We start from the raw sequence: 22641 nt of genomic DNA, 5'->3' as shown, positions 1-22641 counted from the left end.
TAAAGTATCATGTTAAACAGCATGATTCCTGGTGAAGAACTACTCTAGCCATGATCCTGAAGAGAAACATCTGAGAATTGCGGCAAACAAAGCGCACCAAAAGAGCTCTGCAGCGACCGCCCACTCCTTTGACCCACAGTGAATGACGCAGTCAAGTCGGTTTCCCTACACTCTCAAACTACTTGTATCTGCAATACAATTTAACTATATTGTTTCTGTACTTATAATCAACAACTTCAAATCAATCATTTTATATATTTCTGTAGTTTTTAGTTTAATTTCGTCATTCGCAATGCTTCATTGGATTGAAGTTCTTTCTCTCATTAAAGACGTTAAGTACACAGTCTTGTGCCTTTGTCATTTTATCAGATTTTTAAATATTTTTTGGTTTCAAAACAAACTTCAGCTCAGCTCGCACATGTACGTTAACCTCATAAAATGAAGCGTAATTATTTTGATTGTGTTTGTAACACAAGTAACAACAGAACAGAAACAATTATTGAATTAATTATATATTAAATAGTCATTCCTTGAATCATGTCATAGCAGGAAAATGTAATCTGGTTCTGATCATTGTGATGCGTCACACCTAACAATGCTCAGTAGAAGTTCTATATGTGCTTTGCAGTGACATGGACGTCAAAAAATAAAAAAACACAAAAATCCAAGGGCAGTGAAATTAATAGAGGCTCTTACCCAGTATAATATTTTGTATGTAACATCACTGTTCCATTGCGATTGTTCTTGCTGAGAGAAATATCCTTTATTAGCATGTATTAACGTGATTAAAATTTGCGTAATAGTAAGCATACAATATAAAGATGATGCAATAGTGGCAAGTTAGTAACATCTAGCCTTTTTTAATTATTTCAATGATGTAGCCCCCAGCACTGGTCTCCAATATCCGTGCTCTACAGAGTTTGATGTTAGCATGTTGCTAAGCTAATGAGGTGACACTCTAATAAGCATAAAAATACACAGCACAAAAAATATTGGGTAAAGTTGTCCATTTTAATTAGATTGAATGCATACAGAAAGGAGTTGATAAAAATAACATTTCTCTAGACTATATAGACTGAACGTGATGCTGTATCTGTGACGAAATTTGGCCAAAATGAGGTATCTTAGAAGGCAGCATAAAGCTGCTATCAGCATTCATGTTGGGAGCATGCCTATGATGTCTAAAAATGCTGCCTACTTAGGCAGCTCACTAGGTTTGGGAACAGATTTTTTGTGTTGCATTATTGCACTTTTCATTTCAGTTGTTCCAACTGAAATTTCACTCGTTCCTTTTTCTATTACGAAAATCTTTGTAGGCCCAAGGACCAGAAACCCCTTTATACGTTTAGCACCGTAACCAAATTACCAAACCCCAGCCGACTGAACCAGCCTGACTCTTGTCACCAGAGCACCTCCTCAGCCAGACAGCATTACCTGCGCCAGTCCAGATACCTGCCAGGCAAGAGCCCTCTCTGTTTCACTTCAGCTGTGTGTTGCTTAGAGAAACATGTGCAGAAGATCTGCTGGATTATGTAACTTCACTGGTGTAAATACTGTCCCATTCATTCAGACCTGAATTTATGTTGGGTAGGGTGTGTGAAGTGAAAAGTGTGCACACACTTTCAAACAGTCAAATTAGATTGTCTGATTAAATAATTTGGTTCCATTCATTAACATCAGTAAATGCATTATGTATCATAAACTAACAATGAACAATAAATGTTTTACAGCTTCTATTAATCTTTGTTAATGTTTGTTAATAAAAATACAAATGTTCATTGTTTGTTTATAGTGCATTAACTAATGTTAATAAAAAATGTATTAATATATGTTCAAATTAACAATAACAAAGATTAATAAATGCTGTAAAAGTGTTGTTCATTGTTAGCTCATGTTAACTAATGTTGTTAACTAATGTTAACAACAAATGGAACCTTATTGTAAAGTGTTACCAAGCATTCTAATCTGAGGTCATACATGTCAATCTTGTGAATCTCAGGGTTAATAAGTAAGAACACACCGTCTGTGAGCAACAAGGAGTCAGATAAAGATTTATGGGACACATCAGCTCTCATGACCAAACCTTTCGCTCCCATTGGAGGAGCTCCATTGTCCAGAATCAGCCCAGGTGAGCTCAAACCTCATTTAACACTGACATTCTTTCTATAGTATGAATGCAATTATTAGTAAATTTTCATCCTTTCTTAGAACCCAGTGATTCAATCACTTAATGGAATAGTTCACTCAGAAATTAATATTCTGTCTTTACTTACTCAAATGTTCTAAACCAGCTTGATTTTTCAAGCTGCTCTTTACCATACAATGAAATTGAATGGTACTGTATGTAATGGCACAATGACAAGCATCATAAACGTATCATAAAAATCATCCATATGATTTGTGTGTTATATTCCATGTCTTCTGATGCCATATGATTGCTTTGTGTTTGGAACAGACAGAAATTGATGTCGTTATTCACATATTTTATAGTACTTTTTGGAGCATGACAGCATACATCCTCATTCACTTTTGTAAAGAGCAACATTAACATTCTGCTAAACATCTTTTGTTTTTCATGGAAGAAAGTCTTACAGGTTTGGAATGACATGAGGGTAAGGAAATGATGGTAGAATTTTCATTTTTGGGTCAGCTATCCCTTTGAACGATCTATTGTTGAAACGAAACATTCGATTATTTTTGTTGTATGTAATGGTCGACCAATATATCGCAGAGGTCGATTTTTTTGGTATTTTAAACGTTACACGACAATACTAGCCATTATTTAAATTCTGTTATTTAACAAACGTTGAGAATTAAAATAATTTATTATCACGATTAGCTCAAAGAAATATGTGACACAATTGAGCTAAAGGGGATGGTGGTTTTACTAGGGGGATGGTTTTTGTGATTTCTTTCAACAAGGGGGATGGCATCCCCCTTAACTCGAGCCCTGCCTATCGGCCACCCTGCTCTCTGGAAATCGGCATCTGCCATTTGGAAAAACCCATATAGGTCGACCTCAAGTTGTATGACCATATATAAGCCCACTATGGACTAGATAAGGGTAGTATTAGGCTGGTGTTAGTCTTTCATATCTGGCTAACTTAGGCTCAAGTGGCCATTCATTTTTTCCCCATTCCAGTAAAATTCCTGATCACTCTTCTTGATCATTTCATGTCTAATCTACGTTTCATTTTTGCTGTATTACTTTCCATTATTTCTCCTTGCATGCTTTCGTTCACACTTTTGTTTTAATGGACTCAGCGGAAAGCGGCAGTAAAGCGACAGATAAACCTAAAGAAAGGACACTAGATAAAAGTGAACAGGTCAAAGGTACACATGCCATTGACATCCCAGTAGTGCTGTTGTATTTCCCATAGGGTAGTGTGATTTTACCACAGGGAAGGGGGTTTTAAAGACACCCCTTAATCATGGTAAAATCACTTTAGTGCACAGCCTCTGTAGTCCTCAATAGTCATTGTATAATGGCTTCAAATGTAGCTCATCCAAAACATTAAGCCTGAACTATCTGTTTTTGGTCTTGTGTTTAAATTTCTTGAAGACACTGCGAGAAAAAGAGGTCCAATCATTGAGGATGACTTAATACTGATATAAGACAGAATAGTCATTGTGTCCTGTTTATTTGCTTGTTATGTTCCTTGTCTTTTTTTTTTTTTTTTTGTAAATTGTGACCTCTGCTCACAGGAAACTTTGTAACCACCACATACAATCTGTCTGGAGGATACATCCCATCATTCCAGAAGAAGGAAGTGGGATCTATAGGACAAAGGATTCAACTTGCCCCTCTCGGAAACCAGCATGCACGTAAGAGTTACATTTTACCGTTGAACATATAAGAATTTACAGCTCTGTTCCAAAATCTAGTGAGCCGTCTTGCTGTCTACTGTCCACATAGGCAGGTACCTTCTAAGGCAGCATGCTAACCATCATAGAACCTCATACATGACTAATTAATTACGCTCTACATTGCCAGCAACTCCTCACACGAAGTGCACAAGAGACTCCACTTAAATTGATTCCAATAGAGTTTTACATTAGTACATTGCTAAGTCAACAACACAATACTCTAGTAAGCATAAAAATATACAGTACACACAAATATTTTCTATTATATTGTACGTTTTATATATATATATTTTCAGTATATTTATAATTGTCATTTCACTCCCTCTGTCCACCATCTTGGATTCTTTCAATAAGCCCATCGTAATGCATTTTGGGATGGCCTTCTCCATGAAGGATACATTCAGTGCTGCTAAAGATGACATCTTAGAAGGCAGCTTAATTATACTGCTTCCATTTTCGAAGACCCTTTTTACATCTGGAGCGCCAGTGATGCCTTATATCGCTGTTTATGTAGGCAGCTCACTGTTTTGAAACAGAGCACAGTTCTCTAGATGCTCTACTGTGTGGTCTGATTCTTTGTGACTAACAATTTTCTTAAATTCACCTTTTTCACAATTTTCTACTTTACATATACACTCTTTGCTTAATTAGAGATCTGTTTATCTGTTCATTCATTCATTCTCTTTCTCTCTGTGTGTGTGTCTGTGACCTCTCTTCATTTATATCTGCTCTTAGTTGATCTCTCAGCCACTGCTGACACTAAAGCTGGCAAAGTTACAGCTTCAAAATCCAAACCCTCCTCTACTGTTTCAGTCAATGAGAGCTCTGAAGGTAAAGCTCAGATAAGTAACAGTTATGGGTTAATCAACACCTCTTTACAGGGTCCAAATTCACTTTTTGCCACACCTGCCAATGGGGGATGAATTTTGAAAATGTACCATCGATAAATATTTCTTACTGGCCATGAATTTGTATTTTGCATTATTTTATTTAAAATATATATTTCTCTGATGACAATTATTATTATTTTGCTGTAATTATTTAGTTTTTGATGTTAGCTACAAACAGTGCAGGTCAGTCTCCGTCTATCAGTGAAACTGCACGTGTCACAAAAACTAAATATACATCAAGATTTTGTCCCTCATATTTTCGTTTTGATGGCTTTGTGTGAAGACTATACTACTAATGTGTCACCACATGGAGGTATGGAGGAAATAAAACTATTAGATCAAATTTACGATGTTAAATTTACCACAGAGGTAAAAAGAAGTGTGTATTGTGACAGATGTTTTCTTTTAGTAAACTGTTTGTATGTCTTTAATGTTAAGCAGTGGTTCTCTGCTGGTTTTACTTAAAAACCAAGATTTTACTATGGAGACTGAACACCATACCAAAATTATTTATCTTACAAAACTTGTCTCTAAAATCCAACATTGAAATGTATTTATATTACCACGAAGTGCAAAAGCCAAACAAAATGCCAAAATATTAAAGGTGCACTTAATTTTTTCCTCATTTAAAAAGTTTTACTCAAAGAAATTCGTAGTAATTGTGAAACATAGGTATAAAATCATGACCACTCACATTAAAACGAAGACTCCAGTCATATCAGTAACCTTATAAAAGCTGTTTTATTCTGCATGGAGAGGGTCCGCACATGGGGGCAGCCATGTTAGAATCACATGACCAGCTGAATACTACTCGCTTAATCTGAGTAACCGTCCTGTTACAACACTTTCACTCATTGATAAAAGTAATCATGGCTGACTGTGAATACTACATTTCTACAATGGCACCTGTAACAAAAACTATTCATTTTGAATGATGCTGCATCCAAGCCGATAGGTGTCAGTGTTAGTCCAAGATGACACAAAGACAAAAGTTACAGAGTGCACCTTTAACATGATATAGGAGTGTTGTGTTAGTATTTATGGAAGCCCATTTCTGCCACATACAAAAGAAAAAAAGTCAATTTGAGATACTAATATTTATGAGATAAAAATACATAATTATTAGATTCAAAGTAATAACTGTGAGATAAAAAGTCATAATTATGAGATCAAAAATAATAATTATGAGATACTAATTCATAACTATGAGTTAAAAGTCAGTTATTAAATTCAAAGTTATATTTGTCAAAAAAGTCATAATTGTGAGATACTAATTCATAACTATTAGATAAATTATTAGATTCAAATTTATATTTGACATAAAAGGTCATAATTATGAGATAAAAGGTCAAAATTATGATAGTCAGAAATATCATATAAAAGTCAATTATTAGATAACATCATAATTATGAAATTGAAAGTCATGTGAAATACTGTCATAATTTTGAAATAAAAAACATTTATTAGATTTAAAGTCATAATTATGAGCTAAAAGTATCTCATATGAGTAAATCTCATAATTATGACTAAGTATCTCCTAATTTTGACTTTGAATCTAATAATTATGGCTTTTTATCTCGGAGTGACTTAGTATCTAAGTATATTTTTGACTAATTTGTAATTGTGATTCAAAGTCATAATTATGAGATAGTAAATCATAATTATGAGATGACAAATTTATGGAGATTAAAAGCCAAAAGATACTAACAGCCCTCTATATATTGCTAGTAAATCACTCGCATATGCGATCAAATTTCACTCTATGCGACTAAAAAATGTCTGGGATGCAAAATACTTACCTTTCAGCAGTCATCTTTTCTGAAGCTAATTTGCCTCATTAAAATGACTTGAAAGTGTTAGTATAAGCCTAAACACTTAAAGGTGCTGTAAGTGATTTTTTTGTATTTTTTTATTTTTATGGAAAGGTATGCAAAAAATGTTCCTAGTCCCTGAAAGATATTAATGAACTAAGTATTTTGAGATATCTCACCAGTCTCTGTGACAACTCTAGACTCTGTAAACAGCACAAAAAAAATGTGGACAATGACGCGTTCTGCCTGTCAATCATTTTGCAAGTTCTCAAAGTATTGTAGTTGTAGAGAATTATGGAGGCATAATACTATTTTTATGCCATGTTGCTCATAAAAGTTGTCAGCTGAGGGCACTATTTTGCTACTGTTGTTTTTGACAATCGTTTCTGCTCGCATTGGTCTCAATAAAGCTAATTTTTTATATTTGAAGTGCTGGGTTTTGGGGAAAGGGGACATGGCTAATCCAACTGCTCAGTTTTAGCCAAGCTAAAATCGCTTACAGCAACTTTAAAAAAAAAAAAAATAGCTTTTAAAAATAACAAACAAATTAACTGATTTGGAACACCTGTAATGACTCTCTCACCTTTTTCACCTCTAATGAGTTTGTATCCCAGCCACTGGCTGGTAAATATTCAGATTTTACCTGCCAACGATTGAGTTGTGTAGTAGCGAAGAAGAACTTTAGCACAGAGAATGAGATTCTTTAAATGCATGCTGTCTCAGAAGTGCAAATTGACCTTATTTGGTTGCTGTGGGTCCTGAGTGTCATCATCGCCTTAGTTGAGCTATGTTATGTACATTTTTATTGCATTTAATCACGTCAACTCTGATTTTGCTTAAACTTTTCCCATTTTCACAACATTCTTCATTTTACAGCATGGGCCACAGACCAGTGTAACACGTCTGTTGGAAGTTAAAAGTGTTGCAAAACTTGTGAGTTTGAAGATGAGTTTGAGAACTTGTACAATAATTATTTCTACACATTATGCAAGTTTGCTTTGACTCATTCTGTGTAATGTATGTCCAAAGGTCAGATCCACGCACTTCATTTCATAATGTCTCTTTTAATATCTTTGTTATTTACAGTCAGTCGTTGATCAAAAAGTAAAAAGAAACATTCATTCTAATCACACATTTCACAGACGAAGGTTAAAGCAACCGTGCAACTTCTCTCTCCTTCATGTTTGCCCAAACACTTTCGGAACTGCCGGTACTCTTAAAGTGGCCATACAATTTTAGGGCTTGTATACATATCAATGTACACTCAATGTAAATACTAGCAAATCGTACACATTATGTATTTAAACAAACATGTAACAAAATGTAGTTATGCAGAAAGTGTAATTAATGTGTAAACGTATACATATTTAACGGCACAATCATATATTATTAAATATTTTATCTTCGATAATCACTGTAAATATTGAAGAATTTAACTAATTGGAAGTTCAACTTTTTTAATAAGGAATACATTACTGAAAGCACCTTTATATGTTAGATTTGGAATTCTATTTTCATTATTTGATTCCAACCTTGTTAATATTTTGTTAACATGATGACATCATATAAATTGATATAATGTAGAATTTGTAAATTTTTAAAAAGCTAAAATGTGATGAAAAGCTAAATATGAAATAAAATCTATTCACATACTATAGCGCGTGTATAGTCATATACACTACCAGTCAAAAGTTTTGAAACACTTACTCATTCTTTATTATAATTTTTTTCTTCACATTTTAGAATAATAGTAAAGTCATTAAAACTATGGAATGACATAAATGGAACTATGGGAATTATGCTGTGACTAAACAAAATCCATAATAAATCAAAACTGTGTTATATTTGAGCATCTTCAAAGTAGTCACCCTTTGCCTAGAATTTGCAGACATGTACTCTTGACATTTTCACAACCAACTTCTTGAGGTATCACACTGGGATGCTTTTTAAACAGTATTGAAGGAGTTCCCATCTATGTTGGGCACTTATTGGCTGCTTTTCTTTATTATTTGGTCCAAGTCATCAATTTCAAAAACTTTTTTTATTTAAAATTTTTTTATAATGAAATAAATGAATATGGTGGCACAATTATATTTTTGTCTACAAAGCTAATTTCAAACATTTAAGCATACGCCTTCAGATCAAAAGATTTTTAAGATCATGAGAAACATTTCAAGTGTTTAAAAAGTTTTGACCGGTAGTGTATATGAATACTATATACTGTATATGTGAACTTGCAACTTCTCAGAATGCTTAATATCTTTTTTCAGATGTATTATGCTTACACATCTTCAAAATTATGGCGAGTAAAAAAAAATAAAAAATGTACAAGCCAATGGTGATTCTTTCTCCAACGTGTCTATAGAGTCATATCCAAGTCATAATTTTGAGATAAAAAAAGCATAATTATGAAATAGTAAGTCATATTTTTACACCTTTTTTCATGTTGTTGAAATGGGCTTCCATAATTATTAGCCATATTATCAAGTGACAGATGAATTTGTGGCACATTTGGGCCTTTGACATCAACAAAAAATATGGGAAGGGATTTCTCCTCATTATATAGTTAGTGGCATTTTATTATTTGCATTTATTTTTCCCTAATGTCCAAAACACATTTTTTGTTTGCAACCCACCATCTGAGAACCACTGATTTAAACCATGTATTGTTAAAGTTCCAAATAACATTACTGGTGAACTGCTGAGTAATTTTTATTTACATAAAGCCAATATTTACTCACATTTGGTGCTTGGCGAGTGCTGATTTCGGACCCTGCCTTTTCTTTGTCATCTGTCGTTCCTTTAAAAAGCAGCTTTAAACTTTGTTTTGGTGATTTTTAAGAGTGTGAAATGCTGTTTTTCTCTTTTCAGATTATGATGGATGGAAAAGGAGAGGTGACAGAACCCAACTCAAAGGAAGCAGTTACTCAGCGCTGAGCAAAAATTCTGCCAATCTCCTCACTCGCGCACCACCAGTTCAGTCTGTGCACGGACGAGTCGATTGGGCCGCAAAATATGGAAGTCATCGCTAGTGCATGTCATGCGAGCAAGAGCTTCCTAATAAGTTTACACTGAGGCCTGTTTCAACACTCATGAAAACTGTATAAACACATCTGCGGCTAACATCATAGCTTTGTGTAGGAGCAGCTGCAACAGATCAACACCACCTTTAAATATCAGGCCAACGGCTGCTTAAATCTGTTAAATAAACATAAAACATCAGCTGTCAATCAATTTTATTATCCATTCTTTTTCAGTTCAGTTTATGCATGTATTTCTAATGCAAGCATATCCATTTATAATGGAATGGGTAGATATATCCCACATATTTTCTTCTATTTTTTGTCAACTCTTGACTTTTTTATAGTATGCATTTTTTAAATGTATATTCCTTTTTTTCTTTTGTATGTGTACTTGTGATTACCTTGCAGAACCAATGTTATTTTTATTTCCTTGTATCAAATGTCAACATCTTTTTTTCTGTTAGTAGTATGGAGAATTATAACATGAACATAGTATATTGTAGATAGCAACAGTGATTTGGTTGAACCAAGCTCAAATCAATAAATACTATTTTGTAAGTATTTTATATACATGAAATGGGTGAAGACTCATGTTCACTCAGGAATCAACCTTAAACTACATTTTTATTGTGCAGATTATACAAAATACCCATGACATGTATGCATGTTTGAAGGAAAGCACATCATTTGTGTATCATGATTGCTGAGGTTTCTGTAGCATACCGGCTCCAAGTTTAGCCAGCATCAGAACACTGCAAAAGAAACATGTAATCCTTTAGTTAACCCAAATTTAATATTATGTCATTATTTACTCTAGTCATATTTTCTTCCAGAGAACACCAAAGGAGAATTTATTTGAAGAATCTTCAAGTTACATTTTTTTTTTTTCATATAAAGGTAGTTTATAGTGACCATGTGTGTCAAGTTCCAAATGGGACCAAACAAAAAAAAAAAAAAAGTAGTCGATATAACTTGAGGTCTATATTCCAAACCTTCTGAAATCATACGATACATTTGTGTGAAGAACAGACCCAAATTTAAATCTTCTCTGCCAGAGTTCTCAAATCTCATACTCCCTTCTGCATATTTGAAAACAAGGCTAAGAATACTTGCAATGTAGCGCACAAGTCATATGGACTACATTTACAGTTGAAGTCATTAAAACTAATTTTAACCACTCCACATATTTCATATTAGCAAACTATAGTTTTGGCAAGTTGTTTAGGACATCTACTTTGTGCATGACATGAGTAATTTAGCCAATTAATAGTCATTTTGTTTACAGACAGACTGTCACTTTTAATTTACTATATCACAATTCCAGTGGGTCAGAAATTTACATACACCAAGTTAATTGTGCCTTTAAGCAGCTTGGAAAATTCCAGAAAATTATGTCAAGCCTTTAGACAATTAGCTTCTGATAGGTGGTGTACTGAACTGGAGGTGTACCTGTGGATGTATTTTAAAGGCCTAACTTCAAACTCAGTGCCTCTTTGCTTGACATCATGGGAAAATCAAAAGAAATCAGCCAAGACCTTAGAGAAAAAAAAAAATGTGGATCTCCACAAGTCTGGTTCATCCTTGGGAGCAGTTTCCAAATGTCTGAAGGTACCACGTTCATCTGTACAAACAATAGTACGCAAGTATAAACACCATGGGACCACGCAGCCATCATACTGCTCAGGAAGGAGACACATTCGGTCTCCTAGAGATGACCATAGTTTGGTGTGAAAAGTGCAAATCAATCCCAGAACAACAGCAAAGGATCTTGTGAAGATGCTGGAGGAAGCAGGTAGACAAGTATCTATATCCACAGTAAAACGAGTCCTATATCGACATATCCTGAAAGACTACTCAGCAAGGAAGAAGGCATTGCTCCAAAACTGCCATAAAAAAGCCAGACTACAGTTTGCAAGTGCACATGGGGACAAAGATCTTACTTTTTGGGGAATTTTTCTCTGGGCTGATGAAACAAAAATTTAACTGTTTGGCCATAATGACCATTGTTATGTTTGGAGGAAAAAGGTTGAGGCTTGCAAGCCGAAGAACACCATCCCAACCATGAAGCATGGGGGTGGCAGCATCATGTTGTGGGGGTGCTTTGCTGCAGGAGGGACTGGTGCACATCACAAAATAGATGGCATCATGAGGAAGGAAAATTATGTGGATATATTGAAGCAACATCTCAAGACATCAGCCAGAAGTTAAAGCTTGGTCGCAAATGGGTCTCCATACCTCTAAAGTTGTGGCAAAACGGTTTAAGGACAACAAAGTCAAGATACTGGAGTGGCCATCACAAAGCTCTGACCTCAATCCGATAGAAAATTTGTGGGCAGAACTGAAAAAAGCATGTGTGAGCAAGGAGGCCTACAAACCTGTCCCAGTTACACCAGTTCTGTCTGGAGGAATGGGCCAAAATTCCAGCAACTTATTGTGAGAAGCTTGTTGAAGGCTACGCAAAATGTTTGACCCAAGTTAAACAATTTAAAGGCAATGCTGTCAAATACTAACAAATTGTATGTAAACTTCTGACACACTGGGAATGTGATGAAAGAAATAAAAGCTGAAATAAATAATTCTCTCTACTATTATTCTGACATTTCACATTCTTAAAATAAAGTAGTGATCCTAACTGACGTAAGACAGAGAATGTTTTCCACCATTAAATGTCACTAATTGTGAAAAACTGAGTTTAAATGTATTTGGCTAAGGAGTATGTAAACTTCTGACTTCAACTGTATGATACTTTTATTTTTTTAGCTTGACAGTAAAAATCATCCACTTTAATTGTATAACAAACATTCAATTAAAAGTTTCACCTTTTCTGTTCCAGGGAAGAAAGTCATATGTTTTGAAACAATATCAGTGTGAGTAAATGAAAGAATTTACAGTTTTTGGATGAACTTATTCATGTGATACAAGTGAAGTTGTTAGTTACCTTGCTCCAGCAATGAGACCAGCCGGCATGATCTTCCGTGTGTTATAGAATCTCTTTCCCATGATAGCAGCAAGAGTCCCAGATGTGCCTGAAAAAGAACAATTCATGACATGGTAAATGTGATTTTATTTGCTATTCATTTGAAAAATCATCAAACAGTTACAATGTAATTACAGTAAACAATTACTACAGCCTCTATTTTAATTTTTGACTGCTGAAACAAATCTACAACATGTAGAAAATCACAACCTAAAGACAGCCAAATGTTTTTAGAATCTTGTGATGTCTGGTAGGCTCCAAAACCAGCCAAACTCCCAAAAAGCAGCCCCGCGCCCAGGGACGGGACACTGCCTACAGGACAAAAGAAATATAAAGTATTAAAGTATAAAATGTCTTTGGAGTAACAGTCCGGATATAGAAAAACAAAATCAAAGTCTCATTAAAAGTTGCAATTCTTGAAAAAGAAATCTTTTATTTTAATTGATCAAAGAAATATGAAATCACTTTGATTTGTTGAACAAAAGTTTTTTCCAAATATTAAGATTATTTTAAAACAAAGTCAGGTGGTGTTACCAACATGAAGGTTGCCTTTGTTGTTATGATATGACAAAAAAGGGGGAGGATTCCTTTAGATCCTATATATTTTAACTTTTTGTTTTTGAAAGGGCACATTTTCTTCAGGTCGTATGTAGTAACCCTAAGAAAACCTCTTGATATTCATGACTCAAGATATTTGAAATTCATGATATTTGTAAAAAAAAGACAACTTTTTTGTGTGTGTACACATGTTCAAGGTGCAATGAAAGTATTTGATCTTTTCTTTGGTTAAACCACATGACATTTTTAAAGTCGTTTTTTTTTTTTTTTTTTTTTTTAAAAGATTTCTTATTAGTTTTATTTTTAGAATGATTATGAGTCTTGTGAGTTTAATCTTTACAATTTTTCTAATTTCATTTTCTCATTACCTGCTTTGACATATCCAATAACTCCTCCAGATGCCACCAGAGCTGCATATCCATAACCAGCCCAATCCACTGCCATCATCAACACCTGAACACACATACTGACAGTTTACAGACGCAGACCTTTTTAACAATGACAATTGCAGTTGTATTCATTGATAGAACATTCACATGCTGAATATTCAATGACAGTTTGAATGACACAGAGAGAGCGCACAGTTGATCATAACCTACTACACGTGTACGGTGGTAAAGGCTGCAATAATGTATATTCAACACAATGCATGGTGTTCCTCGTAAGCTTTGAGAATACTCAATATTAATCAATGAAATATGAATATTAATGCCCATACTCGCTGACTGAAAGTCTCTGTTTGTGGTCTGATGTCCTTGCTGATGCGCGTGCTCGTGCAGCGTTTAGTTCCTCATGATGTCACAATGTTAGAAGCGGAAACACCAATGAAAACTCACGCACCACGTACTTGTGCTCAACAAGTATCAGAGCCCTTCTACATAGGGACCCTACAAACTTAGCATTGAATAGCATAATGTGATGGTCACATAGACATTCTCTGGCCAGTACACTGGCGAGGAGACAAGAGGCCGTTTTTTTGCTTCCTGACGCTGAATAAACTGCTTTTGTGAGGAAACAGCTCATCGCTTAATTAATTGACCACCTGTCCACTAATCTTCAACATGTTTTACACTAAACATTCCTTTTGGAATTAACTATGTGTGGAGTATATTACAATAAAATTGTTGTTTTATAAGAGAAGACAGAAACAATTTTGCAATACGCAGTGGTGGAAAAAGTACTCAATTTCCATACTTAAGTAAAATTACAGATACCATATAAATGTATTGCTTAAAATACTAAAGTAAAAGTACAAAGTACCTGGTTTTAATGATACTTAAGTATCAAAAAGTACTACAAATCCAGATCCATTCATCTTATAAATTGCGACACATTCATGTTTTTATTTTTATGTTATTGAGTAATATTGGATAAAATAAATATTAACTTTTTATAGATAATATTTTCTCTAAAATTTTCAAATATTTGTTTTAATTCTGTTTGTTGTATTTATTTTATTTGTATGTATTTTTTAAATGGAAAACCCTATCTAGGGACCTGAGACGCAAATTAGCATGTGTTATAATCTCTACTTACAATGCATATCTTTTTTATCCCTTCCTATCCCTTTTTTTTTTTTTTTTTGCTGAAATTGTGTTCTTGTACTGTCCTATACAAATAAATAAATAATAAAAAATAAATCAATAGTTCATTATAATAAGTTAAACTGAGCTGCAGGTGGATAAGGACAGATCTTTTATTCAGAAAATAAGCTAAAGGTCATGGAAATGAACATGAACAGAATATAATTAATTTAAACAATAATATCAATAATGTTAAAATTTACAAATTCTACATATTTACTTATTCTGTTCATGAGCAATTTTGAGATGAAGCTACCCTTTTAAAAATAGTTACTACACTCAGGGGCGTAGCAGTCATTTTAAAAGTGGGGGGACACAGTTGTCAGTAGGTGGCTTGCACAGACCCAACACATACAGTGCAATATTATATTAATATATAAGTATGATATAAGTATTATATTAATATATACATATTATTTACTTTTAATATTTGTAGTATTTTAAAGATTCAAGTATTGCAAATTAATTGCAAAATTTTGCTAAATTTGCTGCAAAAATAAAGGGCATCTTGTGGAGCACTTGCTCTTTTTCACACATGACAATAAAAGACTGAGCACAAGCTGGTCCTGAATTAATTATTTAAACAATTATAATAATGACAATTGTGCATGTGCACAGTTTTATTTTTTTACTCTGAATGCAATGTATGCAAGTGGCTCAAATGTTTTGACTATGTTCATCAAAATTCGTTCAGATCAATTTAATGATTCAATGACTATTTCTAGTGATGCCAGAAGGTGGTGACAAATGAGTTTCTTGTGTGAAATGAGTTAGTCACTGAATCAGCGATCAAAATAAAAAATTTTATCATTTAAAATGTGTATGTCTACAGACCTACAAAGAGACTTTAGTAGGGGTTTTAAGCATTATAAGAACAAAGCAAATCTATCATTTCCCTACAGTTTGTGAGCTGCTGAGCATGACTTTTATCAAAAGACAACAATAATAATCTTGTAATAATTATGAGTTTCAATAATGTCTGTACGTTTAATGTATAAAAACGCATGTCTACAAATCTATTCACTTCAGTAAAATGCATGTGTTCTAAGAACATTCTCTATCTTTTTTCCTACAGTTTGTCGACTGCACACCAACATAGAGGTAAAAAAAGAGCTGATATTAAAAATAGCTTTACATATTTAACACAGATCTAACTATTACCTCACAAACATAATGTAAAAAGCCAATTTTTTTAAAAATGTATTTATTATTTTTTTTTTTTTTTTGTGCATTTCACGTAATGCTGCCAATCATGAACAATATGCTGATAAACATTGGTGGATTTAGACATGGGCAGTTGCCCTGGGCGGCATCTTGCGTGGGGGGTGGCACGAGGCACCCACACAGACAGCTACTTCCCTGTCCTGATTTTATTTTTATCTATCAATATGATTGGCTAGGGAGAGTCTCGTGACTCCCGTCAAATCAAATCACGTGTAAAAAAAACTTGAACAGCAGCTGCAGATCTGGCACCAACTGTGGATGTGGAGGATGCTTCAAGCACAGTTCAACACCTGAACATCATGGCCGCACCTGAAAGGGCTTTTCGCAGTGAAAAAGGCCAATTGCTTGATCGTGTCATGTGAGTTTAACTTGCTCAAGCCAGATATCAGCATTAATCCTGCCTCTAATTTGAAGAAACATATCGAGGTAAATTTAATATTTCTGCTTACTAGATTCTGTGTCTATAATGTAGCCTGTAATTTAACCTATAATCTATCACTGAGATTATTGGGTTGATGTGAGAGATTAAGACAATATTATCAATAGGGCTGGGCGATAAAACGATCTTGGTGTTTATCTGAAAAAAGAAAAGAAAGAGAGATGTCCTCGATACTGATGATAAACTTTTGAGTAATTTTCTATACTTAGCCTATGTTCTACATCTAGACCAGGGGTGTTCATTACATCGATCGTGATAGCAAGACAAGCACTGATTGGTTGATCTAGATAAAATATAAAAGACTGACTTTTTATTTTCTGACTTCTGTAGCTGCATGCTGTTTGATTGACAGGCGGCTAATGTTTGTGCACTAATGCACTCAAATACACTTTATAATTCCGCCAATGCCCGTCTTGAGGCATTAATGTAAACGCAGTTGGTTTGGTCTAATGAAAACGTAAACAGTGGGACAAAAAGCCTATTTGTATCAAAATGTCGAACCTGAAGTGCACATGTAACCGAATAGAGCACTGTCTGGCCTATGTCATAAAAAGGCTATTAATCAGACAACAATAACAAGGAAACGAGAAAACCACTCACTACTTTTGGCTGAATAACTTGAGTAGCTTTAAAAGTATTAATGTAATAGAATAAAACAGTGACATTTTTAATAATAATATTTTTTAATAATATTGTCAGTTTTTTTAATAATACCGACCCCTGATGCAGAGCGTGTGTTAATTTGTATAATAAATTACCAGGAAAGTAGAGATGATAAAATAATTTATAATTATGCTTAGCCTTTATCATGTTTTTTTCTAAAGCCTGATAGAAAAGTATCAACCTTTGTAGAGCAATACTTCAGGCAGAACATTCCACCAGTCACAAACTTCAGAAAATTGTGCATCATGCATTAGAATGAGAACACAACTATTGCTGGGTTTAAAAGATACAAGAACTAAATCATTGTGGAACACTGTATTTCAAAAGGAGGACAATGTGGCCCCACATGTGCTACTTAAAGAAATAGTTCACTCAAAAAGGAAAATTCTGTTATCATTTAGCCTCATGCCATACCAGATGTGTATGACTCTCTTTCTTCAGAACACAAATTAAGATTTTCAGAAGAATATTTCAGCTCTGTAGGTCCAGATTTTGATGCTCCAAAAAGCACATAAAGGCAGCACAAAGTAATCCATAAGACTCCAGTGGTTAAATCCATGACTTCAGAAGTGATATGATAGGTGTGGGTGAGATAAAGTTCAATATTTAAGTCCATTTTTGCTAGAAATTCTTCTCCCTGCCCAGTAGATGGTGATATGCATGAAGAATGTGAATCACCAAAAACAAAAGAAGAAGAAAGTGAAAGTTAAAGTGGAGATTGACTGAGCAGGGAGGAGAATTTATAGTAAAAATTGATGTAAGTATTGATCTGTTTCTCACCCAACCTATCATATCTCTTCTGAAGATATGGATTTAAGCACTGGAGTCACATGGATTAGGCTACTTTTATGCTGACTTATATGATTTTTGGAGCTTCAAAATTTTGGCATCCATTCACTTGCATCGTATGGACCAAAAGAGCTGAGACATTCTTCTAAAAATCGTAACTTTTGTTCTGCTGAAAAAAGTCACACATCCAGGATGGCATAAATGGCATTAGTGTTTTTTTTGCATTCCTTGCATTGTTTTGAACGTTTTAGCACAACAATAACTCTCTCAGTCGGCATTAAGAGAAATTTAGACCCTACACATAAACTGATTTTAATATATTCATTCATGTAGTGTTTACAGTAGCATAGATAAGTGATGTATTTTAAAAGTTGTCAATCACAAACACCTATAAAATACTTATATTTTTCTTTATTAATTCTGGCAAACAGCCATTGAAGGGAATGTAAATTACGGTATGTGTGCTACATTTTTAAATTGCAGCATCAAGTTTTTATTATAAAGGGGCATAGCTTTCACAACTCAGTACTCAATACTCACTACTCATGAGTACTTTTAAATGAGCTACTGTTTTACTCTTACTTGAGTCGTTTTTAGGACAGGTACTTTTACTCTACTCAAACTACATTTTAATAATGCATCGGGTATTCTGCGTGAAACTCAAATCCTTTAAAATGGTTCATGTACATGAATCCTTGAAACCGATTCACTAAAATGAATCAAACTCCCCAATGCTTTATATGAGAGGGAGAGGGCAGTTTAGGAAAGCTTCATATACATGAATTGTCCAAACAAACCAATTCACTCAAATTAATCAGACTTTCTAAAGATTCACTTGAAAGAGCCTTTTAGGAGAGCACGTTTGACAGACTGTGGTTGCATATTTTTAGGGTGCTGTTAAGATTTGTTATTTCTTTCATGTTGCTGGGACATTTTCACTGCCTGGGTCACTTCCTGGCCATGGGGGCAACACATTCCCATTTAAAGGGACTTCCCCTATAACTTCTCTCTTTGGCAAATAATGTCTGGTGGCCTGCTATTTACAAGGACACAGAACTGAATCATTATGGGACACTGATTCGGAAGTATGTATCATAGAGGAGCAATAGAAGAACAAGTACCTGAGGTGAAACTGAGAGATATTTCTGAGGCAACAGAGGCACTAGACAGCCTGCATCTTGTGGCAGCTAATGGCACCAACATGCCATATGTCAGATGGCTGGAGATAACTTTCAAGTTGTCTTCCCCTGTTGACAGTTCAAAAGAGTTAGTCATTCCTGTGCTTGTCTTAAAAGACCAATGACTACCTAAACCAATTATTGGATACAATGTGATTGAACAAGTAATGAGACTGAGTGAAGTGAATTGACTAAGCAATGTGAGTAAAGGACCTTTGCACAAAGCTATCAAGTATGCCTTCCCTGGTATCAATAAAAACATAATACAGACCTTAATTCATCTTGTGATGGCTGAGAGTCAGAGTGAATACCTGGTAATGACAGCAAAAGAGCCTGTGAACATACCAAAGCACACAATTCTGCAGATTCAATGTCATGTCAAAGTGCCTTATGTAAAACAGGACAGTGTTCTGCTATTTGAGCCACATGTTAATCCACAGTATCCTGATGGCCTTGAACCTCTGGAAACCCTCCTGACTCTCAAAAAAGGTAGCAACCCATTGGTCCAGATCAGTGTTCAAAACATCACAGAACATGACATCATGCTTCCAGGGAAACAGAACTTGGGACAATGCAGTCAATTTAAGTCTGTCCTACCAACTGCAGCATCACACTGTGCAACCACAGCCTGAGTCAGTTAGGTTCCAAAAACGACTATTGCTGATGGAAATAACAGTGAGTATTTGTGGGACCCTCCTGTCGATGTGAGCCATTTAACTCTGCAACAGCAACAGAAAGTGCAACAGATGCTGCGGGAAGAGTGCCACTCTTTCTCGAAGTCAGATGATGACATTGGATGCATCAATGGTCTTTAGCTCGGTATCACCTTGACAGCCTGTCTAGGGTCAGGTTATATTTACACAAAATATTTACACATCAGCAAACAAATCCAATTCAATATCCAAAATCGTAAACAGTGTTAGCAGAAGGGTCAAAACAGCAAATTTCACAACGGATCACAGTAATAATATTTAACACACACAAATTGAGACAGTAGTTTGCAGCACAGCAGATTGGCGCATCTTTTAAAGACCAGCTGATCTTGGCTACACCAATCACATGAGGCTACATCACATTCCTGAATTGGTGTCTCTTGCGTGGTCCTCCATGACACACCCACCTGCAAACAAACACATACAGACACACAACCAGAAAACAAACAAACACAGGACAGAACTGCAAAATGGTAAACTTATGACCGAGGTTGTAACAACATGCAGTACACTTTAGTTCCTAAGCCATTGTACCAGGAAATTAAGGACTACTTACACGACTTGATTGCCCAAGGCTGGAAGGAGAAATCCCAATCACCTTACTCTTCACCAATTGTATGTGTCCATAAGAAGGACAGTGGCCTTAGATTGTGTATCAAATACAGAGACCTCAAGAGAAAGACGCTGCCTGACTGTCAGCCAATCCCAAGAGTACAAGATATCCTGGACGGTTTGGGAGGCAATGCATGTTTTTTTCTGTTAAATCAGGGAAAAACATACCATCAAGGCTTTGTGTCCCCAGAGTGTAGACCACTGATAGCATTCAGCACACCTTGGGTCTATATGAATGGATTTGAATTATCTTCAGTCTTGTGAATGCACCTCCTGCATTTCAGCATTTCATGGAGGAATTTCTGGAAGGACTCAGGGATAAAATGTGTGTGCCTTACTTAGACGTTGCACTGGTTTTCACAAAGTACTCAGATGAACATCAGTGCAGTGAGAAAGGAGCTGCAATGGTTACAAGCTCATGGAGTGAAAACCACAGAAGTGTGAGCTGTTCAAGAAATAGGTTCATTACCTGGGTAGAATCGCTTCAACGGAAGGTAGCTGTAATGATCCCACAGACACAGTCACTGTCACAGCACTCAAGGAGAAGAAACAAGCACTGTGGGAGAGTTGAGGAAAATCTTAGGCCTACTAAGGTATTACCACCAATATATTAAGGACTTGGCTCCTAAACTATGGAATAGTCTTCCAAAGATGGTTCGGGACTCAGACACACCCTCTCAATTTAAGTCTCGACAAAAGACTCATCTTTTTAGCCAGACATACACCTAATTCATCCATCAAGTCATAGTTATGCTGCATTAGTTAGGTCTGCCGGAACTAGAAACACATTTCATATTCTATTATCCTGTTTTAAAGTGAATGGCAACAATGCTAATATTATTCTATTTGTTTCCCTGTCTTGACCTCGGGATACATATCCTGAGGATACCAGAGCCTGCCAAGATCCAGCTCTGGTCCTGTCTGATGTCCAACTCTGCCTGTATCACCTTGGTCAAAGGATGGACTACACTCTTAAAATGGAATACATAGATAATGGAATAAATTATGCAATAAATAATTTGGCAGCCTTCATCAGCCAAATAACAAAGGACAGTGCATCTGCTTGCACTTCCACAGTTAAACAAGAATGTAAATTTTAAGACTTTAGTCAATAATCTTACAGTTAATACAAAATCTTTTTGTTTAAACATTGGCCCCTAACACTTAGTTTACTAATTTTAATTTTAATCTCTGTTTAGCCAGAGGGGAAATGGCCCCCAATGTGACCCTGGTTTCTCCCAAGGTTATTTTTCTCCTTTAACCAACATCTTATGGAGTTTTGAGTCCCTTGCCACAGTCACCTTAAGCTTGCTCACTGGGGGTCTAAATATAAATATAATTATTTTATATTATTTATTTTAAGGTGCAGTTTACAATCATGTTTTTTTTTTTTTTTTTTTTTTTTTTTTTTTATTAAACCACACTATTATAAATCAGACATTAATATATTACAGCTTTTTCTGTTAAAGCATAATTTTCTGTAAAGCTGCTTTGAAATGATGTGCGTTGTGAAAAGCGCTATACAAATAAAAATGACTTGACTTCTCCAGGATCACCAATCCTCCTACGACATCCTGAAGAGCATTGCTGATTGCCTGGTCCAGCCTCCTGTGTTGGGATTCCCAGACTTTTCACATCCATTTGTCCTTCATACAGATGTGTCCAACCAAGGATTGGGAGCTGTTGTGTACTAGAACCAGAATGGCAAGCTAAGAGTTATAGCCTATGGCTCACGAACTTTGATGGCTGCAAAGAAAAATTAACATTTGCACAGTGGAAAGTTGGAGCTTGTAGCCCTCAAATGGGCTATAATAGAAATTTTTCTCTCTATTATGCACCAATCTTCACTGTGTTCAGAGATAACAAACCCTCTTACCTATGTGTTGTTCACGGCAAAGTTGAATGCCACTGGATGTCGATGTTTTGCTGAACTCGCAGACTTTCACATTACCATTTGCTATCGCCCAGGTAAATAAAATATTGATGCTGACTCTTTCCTGGAAACAACCATGAAAGAATGTACTGAGGAGCTCTCATCAGACTCCGTAGGAAACATGTTACAAGCAGTGGAAGCCCAGAATGACTCCAACTTGGCATGGTCTTTTGCTGTAGCCTGTCAGAGTGTGCCAGCATGTGTGGAGACCAGCACTGCATCCTTCAAACCCCTATCAAAAGAAGAAATCCAACAAGCTCTGAGGGAGGATAGAGACAAAGAGATCCATGCCTTCTTCTCAGCAATGGTGGTCAGCAAGTCCACTATCCAAAAGCCTTCTGAGAGAATGCGCTAAACTGATACTAAATGAGTATGGTATTC

The 22641-nt window shown here is 35.3% G+C and overlaps 2 protein-coding genes and 1 long non-coding RNA gene across 8 annotated transcripts in view; 1 reads left to right on the top strand and 2 right to left on the bottom strand.

The window, feature by feature from the left end:
• Positions 1–9634, top strand: part of LOC127432182 (serine/threonine-protein kinase MAK-like) — a 69713-nt gene extending 60079 nt beyond the window's left edge. For 3 of the 6 annotated variants that reach the window (XM_051683050.1, XM_051683046.1, XM_051683047.1), the window contains exons 11-16: positions 1317–1459; positions 2000–2128; positions 3265–3333; positions 3706–3825; positions 4603–4698; positions 9440–9634. In XM_051683050.1, the coding sequence (XP_051539010.1) occupies positions 1317–1459; positions 2000–2128; positions 3265–3333; positions 3706–3825; positions 4603–4698; positions 9440–9600 (718 nt within the window). In that variant the 3' untranslated portion in view covers positions 9601–9634. The remainder of the gene's footprint in view (positions 1–1316; positions 1460–1999; positions 2129–3264; positions 3334–3705; positions 3826–4602; positions 4699–9439) is intronic. The other 3 variants (XM_051683048.1, XM_051683049.1, XM_051683051.1) reach the window with 3 other exon arrangements.
• Positions 9635–9789: 155 nt separating this feature from the next.
• On the bottom strand, positions 9790–13952 carry LOC127432189 (transmembrane protein 14C). The gene is made up of 5 exons (XM_051683063.1): positions 13845–13952; positions 13495–13579; positions 12779–12880; positions 12530–12617; positions 9790–10343 (listed from the first exon to the last, which is right to left on the bottom strand). The coding sequence occupies exons 2-5, from the start codon at positions 13571–13573 to the stop codon at positions 10286–10288; spliced, it is 327 nt and encodes a 108-aa protein (XP_051539023.1). The 5' UTR covers positions 13574–13579; positions 13845–13952; the 3' UTR covers positions 9790–10285.
• A 4998-nt stretch (positions 13953–18950) lies between these two features.
• Positions 18951–22641, bottom strand: part of LOC127432193 (uncharacterized) — a 29363-nt gene continuing 25672 nt past the window's right edge. The window contains exons 2-3 of the long non-coding RNA XR_007895713.1: positions 19274–19313; positions 18951–19071 (exon numbers count right to left, since the gene is read on the bottom strand). This is a non-coding gene — a long non-coding RNA (uncharacterized LOC127432193). The remainder of the gene's footprint in view (positions 19072–19273; positions 19314–22641) is intronic.

Source organism: Myxocyprinus asiaticus, chromosome 41 (genome assembly GCF_019703515.2).
Source record: "Myxocyprinus asiaticus isolate MX2 ecotype Aquarium Trade chromosome 41, UBuf_Myxa_2, whole genome shotgun sequence".
Classification (NCBI taxonomy): domain Eukaryota; kingdom Metazoa; phylum Chordata; class Actinopteri; order Cypriniformes; family Catostomidae; genus Myxocyprinus; species Myxocyprinus asiaticus.
This window is presented reverse-complemented; position numbering and strand designations above follow the sequence as displayed.